Here is an 11758-nt window from a genome sequence, read left to right as displayed (position 1 = left end):
TATATATATAATACAATATAATAAGTTATGAAATTATTGTTTCGTTATTTATATGTTATAATAAATGAACAGCAATATAGCAGCTCATTGCATGTTATATAATAATTCTTTCGTTGATATATTAATGTTATATGTATTTTATAATTTAAATTATAGTTCTAATATCACGGTCTCTATCCGCGACGTCGCGAAACTCTGTGTCAGTCGAACTTCGAGCTGTCGAGCGCGATAAAACGCAACACGCGTGACAATTTGTATTTGAATCATGAGAATTTATGGACAAATGAGTATTACTTGTACTATAAAAAATATTATTAATGAATTTAGTCACTTGCATTGCAAATTATATCAGTGCATACTAAAAGTTATTCCATGGAATTAATGAACTTAAAAGTAAAAGTAATAATTATTGAGTTTAGTTTTCACATCTCCAATGTTGATTAAGTACATTCGACGTATTTTTGCACGAAATAAAAATTTCGAATTTGGCAAATAAAGTATCGTTCTGCCCCGTAATGGACTAAGATATTAATCGTTATAATGACCTAGTTTTCACTGTCATTTGTAACAGAGGAATACTCGACTGGTTGATTTTTACATTTTGATCCGGTTTAAACCCTCAGGGAAACTAGGCCATATTAATGGCATAGACACAGTATATACAGTAGCGTAATTTTCTATCGGTATCTTTGATATTAATGTTGGCTAAAATGAAGTTCGCATGCGTGAAATAAGTAAGTTAAAAACAAATTCTCTATAAAAACAAAAATTATATAAAAAATAATTTGTATTTTAAAGCAGAGAATTTGTGTTTTTAAAACAGAGAATTTGTTTTTTAAGTAGAAAATTTATGTTTATAAAATAGAGAATTTGTAACTCTCAATGCCATCGATGTGACAGATTTCCTCACCTGAATATCTGTTAACTTCAACAATTAATACTTTGGTTCGTGGAACAGAGCGACACGTTTTTCTGTCAGCTTCATTTATTTCATGCAAAAACGCATTGAATAAACCTAATTTTTGGAAAATGAGGAGGCTAAACTCAACAATTATATAAAAGTATAATATATGAATATTACGATTAAATATCTCTAATATTCTCTCTAAAGTAATGATATTTAGAAATATATATGTATTTATGTGCAAACTAGTTTCTAAATAAATTAAAATTAATTATTATATATGTCTTTTATATCCACGCAAAAACAATTTCCAGGGAATGTATTTTGCACATACTAATCCCAGAAAAGATCTTGCAAATTGTTCCGTTTGTTTTCGCTTTAGAATTAATTCCAAAATCTTTTCTGGGAATAGTATGTGCAAAAAGCGTTAAATTAAGCTAGGATAATAGCATCATAATAGTCATATTCTAGTTTTATAACAATACGTAGCAAATTATAAAACTGTTATATGACTAATATACAGTGCCCAAAAGTTTCGAGCCGGCTGTATCTCGGAAAGTATGCATTTTTGAGAAAAATGTTTTAGACAAAAATTATATAGGATTAAAAAAGATCTATTTCATGATCTTTCTATCAGTTTAAATTTGGACGTCGCCAATGCCAGATCAAGGTTGATTTTTTTAAACGGAATCTCTTATTTTAATTTTTATGTAAAAATGGATTTTTAGTGCAAAAATGGAAATAAGAGAAATAATGGCCATCACCAATGATGACCTTGATCTTAATAAATAATATCTAGGACATGATCCTGAATAATATTCAAGAAGTTTTAGCCGTCAGTCGGACACCTTGGGTAACGCTAATGTTAGCGATACTTTCCAGCATCATAACTCAAAAAATACTTAATGAAAAAATATTTTCTTATAACATTTTGGAGAGTTCTCGACATCAGCTATTAGATTCTGGAAACTAGGGTGTTTCATTTAAAAAAGTAGATGTGATCCTGACTTTGGCGATGCTACTCACACTGATAGGATGATAGGATCATTAAATAAATCTTTTTAAAGATTTTTGTTCAACACATTTTTCTCAATAATGCATACTTTCCGAGATATTCAGCCAGCTCGGAACTTTTAGCGGCACTGTATAATATTTCAAGTTATATATTATATTTATATTATTTATTATAATCCGTTATATAGAAGCAATATAATAATATATTATATATTTGTGTTTGCTAGATAGTAACTATAACTTATTATTTTTAAAAAATAACTTTCCATTTTCTGAATAGGCTACGTTTACACCGTGCGCTTAGGTCGCGAGCTATACAATAGATAATATCTTTGTTAACCTATAGGATAAACAAGCTATATTCGGATTGTGTTCGGTTTGGTTTACGAGTGTTTACATTGATCATTCATTTTACTTCTAATCAAAGAGAAACAAAAGATCTTAATTGAATTATTTTATGTTATAACTTTTTTTGTACTTAGTTGAATTAAAACGAAAAATTCCTACTTAATTTTGAATAAATTAAGTAGCACGATCCATTTTTAAGTAAAAATTTTTTTTATTCAATTGGATTGAAAAATTGCATTTCTTATTGAGTATTGTGAATTGAGTAGTGTTGTCATGATGTATAGAAATGGCTGATATTAGATTCAACTGAAAAACTGTTCCCTTTACAATTTTGAATTGAGTAGTATTCACGATGTACACAGAAAATGCTAATATTATTTTTAAATTGAAAAGAATAGAGATATGCTTCATGCAACTTTTATAAAAATGCATTCAGGATTGAAAAGCATGATTTATTTTAATTCACATTCGTGAATCCGTATTTCTGAAAATCTAAATTCATTTCAATTCATTTCAATCCATTCTTGTTGGATAGACATAGACTACATATTCTAAGAGTTTTTAGATATCTTATTTTATAATTAAAAAAAAATACTTTAAACTTTTTTAGATTTTTAAAATTTTATTATTATATAATGAAGGAACTAATAAATGAATAATAAGAAATCTCAAAATTTTTCAAAATTTACATATATGAAGAGTTCTAAAAAAAGATAAACTTTCTTGTCATTTTTGAAGTGTTCTAATTTGTATAAAAGTTGAGAAATTTATAAATACATACTCTGAAAATTCCTGAAATTTATCCAAAATATCAGAAGATTTGCGGATTATCGACGTGTTTTTATCCGTTGTTATAAATGCTAATGTTTTATGAATCTTGGTATTCACTAATTCATCTAGGATAAGGAGCGCATTTTGATATTAAATTGTTCCCCCGGAGAATTCCCATTATATAGACGCTGTTGGGAGCGGGGGGGGGGGAGGAGGGATATGTTGAGGAAGGAGAAAAGGAATTTTTTTGGCTTATCAAGAGAGCAGTCTTCCATATCACGAGACACAGTAATATTTCGGAGCTAAGATAAATGACATTACTGTGTTTCTTTACGCGAGACCACGAGAAGGGGAATCGAGATTATTGGATCTTAATAAGGCTGAGCAATCAAGTTTTACATACTTAATCGATAGCTTCTCCTCGAATTATGTAATAAAAGTGCTTTTATTTTTTTTCTTAGTGCTCTACGAATGGAGATATTGCTACGCAAAGTTCCGACGTGAAATTTTTAATATCTTGTCGTTATTATATTTATGTCACTGAAATAATACTATTGGAACGACGCAAGTTTCGTGATCCGACAAAGAGCGTTTCAAGTGAAATCTTTATTTTCTTCTAACCTATACTTAGCTATGATTGTGCAATATCGTCTATCTCATACAGCACAAAAACTTGCAGTAACATTGCAATATTACAGATTGTGCTGTAATATCGCTGTAACATTGTAGATATTAGAAATTATAATATATATAATACATAATACGGCGCAAGATTTTATAAATCTTGCAGCATTGTTACACAGACATTAAAAACATTTTGACTTTTGAATTGTTGTCATATGTGAAAACATATGTCAATTACACATTATATGATTGTTAGTTATTTTTATTTTAATTTATGGCTTCTGCATACTGTGGACATGGAAACGCTTGCCGCGCGACAAAATGCGACGCGGTAACCAATAGTTGAGAAAAGATGTAGACTTTCTGAGTATTTCTGAAAAGAGTTCCAATTCATATAAGAAAGAAAATTATAAAATTATACAGAAATTTTGAAAAATTCTGAGAAAAAACTAGAGCGTGTCTTCAGATTACGAATGTATCATTTATTATGTAACGGAATCAAACTTCTGGTTTGCACTATTGAATTTGTATCATTGAGGACGTGTCTTGCGAAGAATCTGCTCTTTTTCAAAGTACATAAAGATGAATGTTTGCGATTACAGGAGAGATGGAAGAACCCACAGCTATTCCGAAAGTTCGTAAAATTGGTAGAAGAAGTATGTGTATAGTTGTTAGGCAATGCTCATTTAAAGAGATGATATTGTTAGGGATTTCATTAATTCAGAGTTTCTTTGATTAACACTTTCATGAAAACTCCAACACATCAAAATTCCAACATGTCTTCAGAATGAAGACGGATTTTTGGATTTTTCGTATAAAATCCATCGAATTTGTGATATAGTCCTTGCGATTTAGTCCTTTTTATCAGAGGTTGTAATTTACAAGCTAGGAAACGAAAGAAATTATATACAAGGTGGACCATTTAAAATTTGGAATTTAATTTGGCTCTAAAAAAAAACGCATGAATATTTTTCAAAGTTTATGCTTTATTGGAAAGGCTTTATTGGAAAGGTAGTACATTGCCATTAAACATGAAATACAATTTCATTCAAATGATTTCCACGGCTGGCTGTATAATACCCCATTCTATCAATCCAATTTTTCAGTACATTTTCCACTGTATGGGCGCATATTTCATCGATGGCAACTTTGATTTTAATTCTTGAATCGTTTCTGGCTGGTTAGGCTAGCGTAACACTCATCCTTGACGATCCCCCATAAAAAATAGTCCAGCAGAGTCAAATCGCAGCTGCGATCCCAATTGACATCAGCATTTCGGCTGATTATGCGATTTTCGAAGACAATGCGCAAAAGATCGATTGTAGCGTTGGCTGTGTGGCAAGGTGCGCTGTCCTGTTGAAAACAAGTCATCTTTGTCCTCCTCTTCAAATTTGGGAAGTAAGAATTCGTTTAGCATGGCGCGGTAGCGCTCGCCATTGACAGTGACGGCAGCTCCTTGCTCATTTTCGAAGAAAAATGGCCCAATGATGCTGCCGGACCAAAAACCACACCAAACAATCACTCGTTGTGGATCATCGGCTTCTCCATGACGACGTGCGGATTCTCTGACCCCCAAATACGACAATTCTGCTTGTTCACATAGCCACCGAGATGAAAATGAGATTCGTCAGAAAAGATGATTTTTCGGTAAAAATGCTCATCTTCAACCAAGCATTGTTCAACCCATTGAGCGAACCGAAAACGCATCGAATGGTCATGCGGCTTCAATTCTTGCACTAATTGAACTTTGTACGGCTTCGTACTGAGGTCTTTATTCGAAATTCTTCTCAAAGAAGTGCGTGAAATGTTCAAGTTTTGTTGTTCAAGCATACTCTGAGCAACAGCAGCAATGTTTTCGGTTGACCTTACTGGAGGACGAGCACGTGAATGAGTTGCTTTATCCAATAAGGATCCAGTTTGCCGAATTCGCTTCACAAATTAATCCACAAACTGCGTTGAAGGCATTTCTTTTCTACCAAATTTTCCACGTAAATTTCTTACAGTTTGGGTTGAAGACTCACCACTTTGGAAGTAAGTTTTCAATATTTCCCAATTTTGTTCAAGCGTATAGCGATCCATTTCGTAAATGTCAAATAAAACTCTAAATTTCTGATACGTCATAAATGTTATTACGCCTTTCAAACTCAAAATAACTGGTAGTTGAAATTCCAAACGCTAAATGGCCCACCCTATATACGGACTTACAGACGTGTTTCTTCCTTCAATAATATAATTTTCAATCGCCGAATAATCAATCGTTTGTGATTGTCAGCAATTAATTAATAAATAGATTAATAAATTCCTCGTTTTATCAAATGAATGCAATCGAAGTGTCAATGTGTTGAAACAATTTATAAAAGAAAAATTTTTTCTCATTGTGAGAATGTGTGACTTGATATCTGTGTACTTAAAAGACATTTAATATTTGAGTGAAGAAAGTGAATTACAGTAAACCGTTGTGTCGAGTATTATTATGATGTATCCAAATTTATTCCTCCGACTGTTTCAAGAAACTAGAGTAAAATGGAATCATTGAATATCTACAAGATAATAATAATTTATAATTAAGATAATAATAAGTTTTTAAAGTGTATTTGTTTACGTTTTTGTTTTAAATATTTATAACTCTTTGCTAAGAAGCGCGATCACGTTTTTTATAAGACTTTTTGTAAATATGTAATAAATGCTACGAGTGCGCAGGGCGAATTGGCTTCTCGCAGCCAATCCGCCCTGCGTACTCAGTGTTACTTGTATCGCTCGTAGAAAGTCGCAGAAATTATTTGCTCGCAAGTTTTTAATGGCACAATAATCCTGGGATCTTCTACTATCGAATCGATCTAAAATCTGATTTATTTGCTAATTTTTAAGTATGAAAAATAATGAATTAAGGAGGACGTTTCACATTAATAGAAATAAAAAATAAAATTTAAAATTACAAAAGTATATTTCTAATTATTTTCCATCCTTTAGAGTGAACAACAAATTCGGAAATTGATATACCTCGATATGTGTTAAGAAAAACGACGTGGTACTCACATGAGAGCAACAAGTTCTTATGCAATGTTTAAGAAAAAATAATACTCGAAGTGGACGCTGATTCAAATAAAACGAATAATTTTCCATCTATTAGAGTAACAAATGCAGATTAATATATTTCGATAATATGAGTTACAAGGCACAATTTGATACAAAAAATAGGCGAGCAATACATTTTTTAAACAAATGTTCAAGTCAACTCCAAGTTGGCACGAAGGAGTCGTGCTCGATATTCTCACTGTTTTCTGTACTTTACAGTTAACAAATAAATCGGATTTTGTCACATTTCGATAATACGTGACCTAATGATTACTCTGATATCGTATACGTTCGCAAATAATTCTGTGGACGTAGAAAAGAGACTTGAACTCGATGCGCAGGATTTCGCAGCGTGACCGCAGGCTCGGTATTTTTTTTTAAATATTAAATTTCCGAATTTTCTTTAGATTATTTTGGAGCAAATAAAAAGCAAAAAAATCTGATATATTTGATTTTTTTGTAGCTCCACTGGCTCTATTTTTTTCAGTATGGGGAAGTCAGCTTCATATTAACCTGGATCCCCTCATTTTTTTTTAGCTAAATCGCCGGAGTAAAAAAATTTTTTTTTTTAGCAAATAATTAGCAAATGAAGAACACTAAATTTTTGACCTATCACGAATTCAATTTTTGATGGTGGGAGATCCAGCTTAATAGGGATCTTGCTACGAGTATTGTAACGCATATTGATATATAATTAAATCTAACAACTTATCGAATTGTAAGAAACGCTCTTAGAATTCGTACTGAAATAATTGTTTGATTTGTATGTCAATAATAGTTTTAATTACATGCTTATCGTACTTAATTGTTTAATTTCGCTGTTTTATTACATTTCTCTAACAATTTTATCAATATAATTAAAAGATAATTTGATACTCAAAGGATTTAATATTTATTTTAATTTCATCATTCTAATTTATAATTTAACGAAATTCGTATATTTAAAGTATGTGAAAGACAAAGAGATAGTGTAGTAGAGAGGAAAAGTAAGAAGAAACGTGTTTTTAAACATGTGAATGCGTCCGATCAGTATGTGCCCCGCGTGTAAAGCGCTCGCGTCTAACTGTGAGCGCCGCTTCTGTCCGTCTCCTCTACGTGGCCTGTGATACTCAATTTCTTCTTGTAATTTGAAAACTAAACTTTAGACAAAATTTTTGCAAAGGAAATGTCTTAGAATTAAGTTAGAAATATGACACTTTAAGGACAAATGTTTTTTTTTTAATCATCCTATATAGTGTTCTGTGTAATATCTTTTCCCCCTAAACATGAAACTCTCAAGGAACCTTACATTTTGGCTGTACTTAGCAAATTTGTGATATGTATGAATCATATGTATGGATTCATAAAAGGTCCTATAAATATTGAAAATAACGTTTCATTTACGTTATTTTATGGAACATGTCATAAACATTGCATTTCTGTCTTAAATGCCATTTGGAAGGTCATAAAAGAAACGTTTCATGACATGAAAATAACGTTTTGTGTAAAACATTTTCCTTGCAACTTATAAAAACATTGTTTCAACGTTACATATACAATGTTTTATTCATGAACAGTACGTAGTCCCGTCTTTAGATGGAAGTGGCGGTGTTGTATTTTCTCATAATTAAAATCCACGAATAGAATAAAAGGCACAACATGAAATTTTTATTCCTGTTCTAATGGAACGATGTTTTGAAAGCAATTAAGTTTCCTTATAAATATTGAAGGCTTACTTTAAAATTTAGAAAATTATTTTACAATTACATCACATTGAAGAAAAATTTTTTTTATATTTTTCTTAAAAGTAAATTTTAAGATTAAATAAAAATTTAAAGTGTTCAAATTCACGTTACAAAAATGTTATAATTTGAATTGTAAATTAAATATAAATCAAGCGAATCATTTCTTGTTCTTGCAACGTTGTAGAAACATTTCTGAGACTAAAGCTACAACGTCTCTAACATCGCAGACAAGTATTACAAATGTCGCAGAACGTTGCAAATGTGAACGTCGTATATGTAAGATAATCGATCTAGGACATTTCTCGTTCTTAGGACATTATCGAAACATTTATGCGATAAAACGCAAAATGTTGCATGATATATATTATAAACGCAACGTTACAAAAACGTAGTTGCAACATAATTTTGTTTTAGCGGGAGTGGGCTTCTTCCTAGATAGCAAGTTGCCTGAAGATTGCTTAAAATTGCTTTACTTAAGTTGCCTTCAATATTTAAGAAAGCGGTTTCCGATTTTGCCGACTTTTATTGCCACTAACTCTTATGAGCAACTTGATGGCTACAATTACTCTTATAAACCAATCATATAATAAGTTATTATAAATCACAGAATAACACGGAAACAGTTTTCGCCTAAAATCTTTCATAAGTTGCTAAAAAAAAAGTATTATGCTTTCATTTTAGAGCTCTTGGGGCTCACTTAAAAAAATTATTTCATTAAAATTATTTCATAGAGCTGAAAAATTTTTTAATGTTGCGTCTTTTATTCTATTCTATAACGTTTTTTAAAATCGAGGAATTTAACTCGATATATCCCTCTGGTGGCAGTAGTGTATACTGCCCGACGATGCTCCATTTCGATTGACAGAAATATAGACTAAATATTTTACGAAAACAATTTCCAATAAATTGTAACAACATTTATGATAATAAATTTACTACAACATTTCTGCTCGTTTGCACAAACTACCATTATCCGTATAATGCCTCTAGGTTGTCTTAAACAAAATTATTATTATTCTGGTAACAGCAACATGATGATAATTAAAGAGAAACTTGTGATAAGCACCTATTTTTTTTCATGCCAAGAAATGTTTTATTACTTGGATCGCGCTGATGAAAAGAACGGAGCATGATTCAAGAAATGTTGGCATTAGCAATGAGTCATGACACGGCAATAACTCGCAAATTCTTTAGCATCTATGAAATTTGTAGTATATATTATTATTAGATATTTGTTATTGAAACCTTTTCTGGTTTGATCTTGAACTCCGGACAATTTTCCTTGAGTCGCCGGAATTCTTCGTAAGAATTGCAAGTTGCTTTACTTAGATCGGGTATCAAATTCGCATCTTTTTTATCATCCTTCAGTAAATCATCTAATTGGAAGGCCATTATCTAAATCTGCAACGCGAAAAAGAAGTTTAATTCATTTTATTGTATGCTGAAAGAAACAAACAAATGTTCTTCGATCCCTTTCGCATTTTACTCGATTTATCTCACTTTCTACGCAAATGAAAAGGAAAACAGAATGATGTTTTAATGATAAGAAAATCTTGCAGGCATTTAAAAGATTTCGGATGTAGTGGGTGAGATCAGATATCGCTCGGAATCCCACTCAATCTGTTTCATTAGAAGTCCCTGAAAAAGAAAAATAAATGCATCTTGAGGAATGTTGAAACTCTTTCTAACGTCCATTAATAATACATAATTCAATCTTAAAAAGAATTCAAAGTTTTATTTTGGATTAAAATATATCGAATAAAAAATTTTTTATATAAAAACATAATTTGTAATGTTTATATATAATTGTACATTAAATAAATTGTACATTAAAGTTTTTCTTTTTTCATATAATCTGTTTGTATATATTGTTGCGCTCGTACAGCCAATTCGTCTCGCAGACGCATTTTCAAACGGCAGAAATAAAGAACACGAATGTAAAAAAAAGAATAAAAAATGTTTATTAACAAGGGGAAAGAAAATACAGAACATAAAACACAGCGAACGATAAATAATAATGAAGAGACATGTCCGGACACGGCGACGACTCATACTCAAATCTGAAGATCTTGTTAAAAACTTGAATCAATTAATCAGTTTGGCAACGCCTTTTTTAACCCACCACATATTGACAAGACGTGGGCACGACAATGTTATGATCGTTCTCACGAGCAACGGCACAATTTCGCCGTGTTCTCTAACCAATTTTCCGATAAAGATTTATAATATCTCTGTTACGTACAGCAGACTCCCTCTTTCATGGAGATCTGGAGTTCGTTGAAATATAGAGACAGCTGCGAATAACGAATAAATTGAGCCGTTATAGCCTAGAAAAGATTAAAAATTTTCTTTTCTTACATTAAAAACTGAAGCGAAAAATCCAGTCTCCTCGTAAATATCGCTCAGTGACATAAACTAAAAATTCGTGCACGTGCGGCGGGATCAAAAGGACATCAGGTCTGTGTTTCTTAGACACCACAGCTAAAATAATAATATGTTATGTGAGAGCGTAAGATCAAAATACTTTTTAACGATCAAGTCGCGGACGATTTTCACGAGTCCGTGATCAAAATCTAAGAAGTGAAACGCGAGGAGAAGTATTTGATGGTCCCATGCAGACGCTGCATGTGCGCTTTCTTAACGTACTGTATGTGCTTTCTCATAAATTCTAAGGATGACACTTTCCCACACTACAGATTCCGGTCAATACTCTTTCCTCCTTCGTATTCCGAACCTTAATCAATCAGAAAATGAGAAAAGAGTCCTACTACTACTTATCTAAAACCTATTCCACCAATCCGAATTCGAAATTGTATTTATATCGAAATTATATTCAGTAGTTTTGATAATTTGCGAAAATACGCATTATTGCGGAAAGGTTAAACCTCGCTGACGATTTTGACATTGACATATGTTGTCAAGATCATGATCCTGAATAAACTCCAACAAGTTTTAATCAGCGATTGTTATTTGTTATTAGGTGTATAACTTTGCTTCCGCCGTTTTTTTCCGAAATTCGAGGCTTTATTGTAAAAAACTGATTATACATTTATGATTCAAAGTATTGTCCATCGCTGGCCACTACTTTCTCCCATCTTTCGGGTAGCGTACGAATCCCGCGTCGAAAAAACTGGTCATCTTTTGAGGCTATCCACGAATCGATCCAATTTTTTACTTCTTCATAAGATCGGAAGTGCTGATCAGCCAGGCCGTGTGCCATTGATCCAAACAAGTGATAGTCAGAGGGAGCACGTCTGGAGAATACGACGGGTGGGGTAGGACTTCCCATTTCAACGTT

At 31.9% G+C, this 11758-nt stretch overlaps 2 protein-coding genes across 2 annotated transcripts in view; both read right to left on the bottom strand.

The window, feature by feature from the left end:
- The window catches only part of LOC108688392, a 12097-nt gene extending 2245 nt beyond the window's left edge, over nucleotides 1-9852 (bottom strand). The window contains exon 1 of the mRNA XM_018194638.1: nucleotides 9706-9852. Within this exon, the coding sequence (XP_018050127.1) occupies nucleotides 9706-9852 (147 nt within the window). The remainder of the gene's footprint in view (nucleotides 1-9705) is intronic.
- A 111-nt stretch (nucleotides 9853-9963) lies between these two features.
- Nucleotides 9964-11758, bottom strand: part of LOC108688391 (histone-lysine N-methyltransferase, H3 lysine-79 specific) — a 61692-nt gene continuing 59897 nt past the window's right edge. Inside the window, exon 12 of the mRNA XM_018194636.1 lies at nucleotides 9964-10098. Within this exon, the coding sequence (XP_018050125.1) occupies nucleotides 10024-10098 (75 nt within the window). The 3' untranslated portion in view covers nucleotides 9964-10023. The remainder of the gene's footprint in view (nucleotides 10099-11758) is intronic.

This window comes from Atta colombica, unplaced genomic scaffold, assembly GCF_001594045.1.
Source record: "Atta colombica isolate Treedump-2 unplaced genomic scaffold, Acol1.0 scaffold231, whole genome shotgun sequence".
Lineage (NCBI taxonomy): Eukaryota > Metazoa > Arthropoda > Insecta > Hymenoptera > Formicidae > Atta > Atta colombica.
Note: the sequence above shows the minus strand (reverse complement) of the source record. Positions and strands in the feature narration are given on the sequence as shown.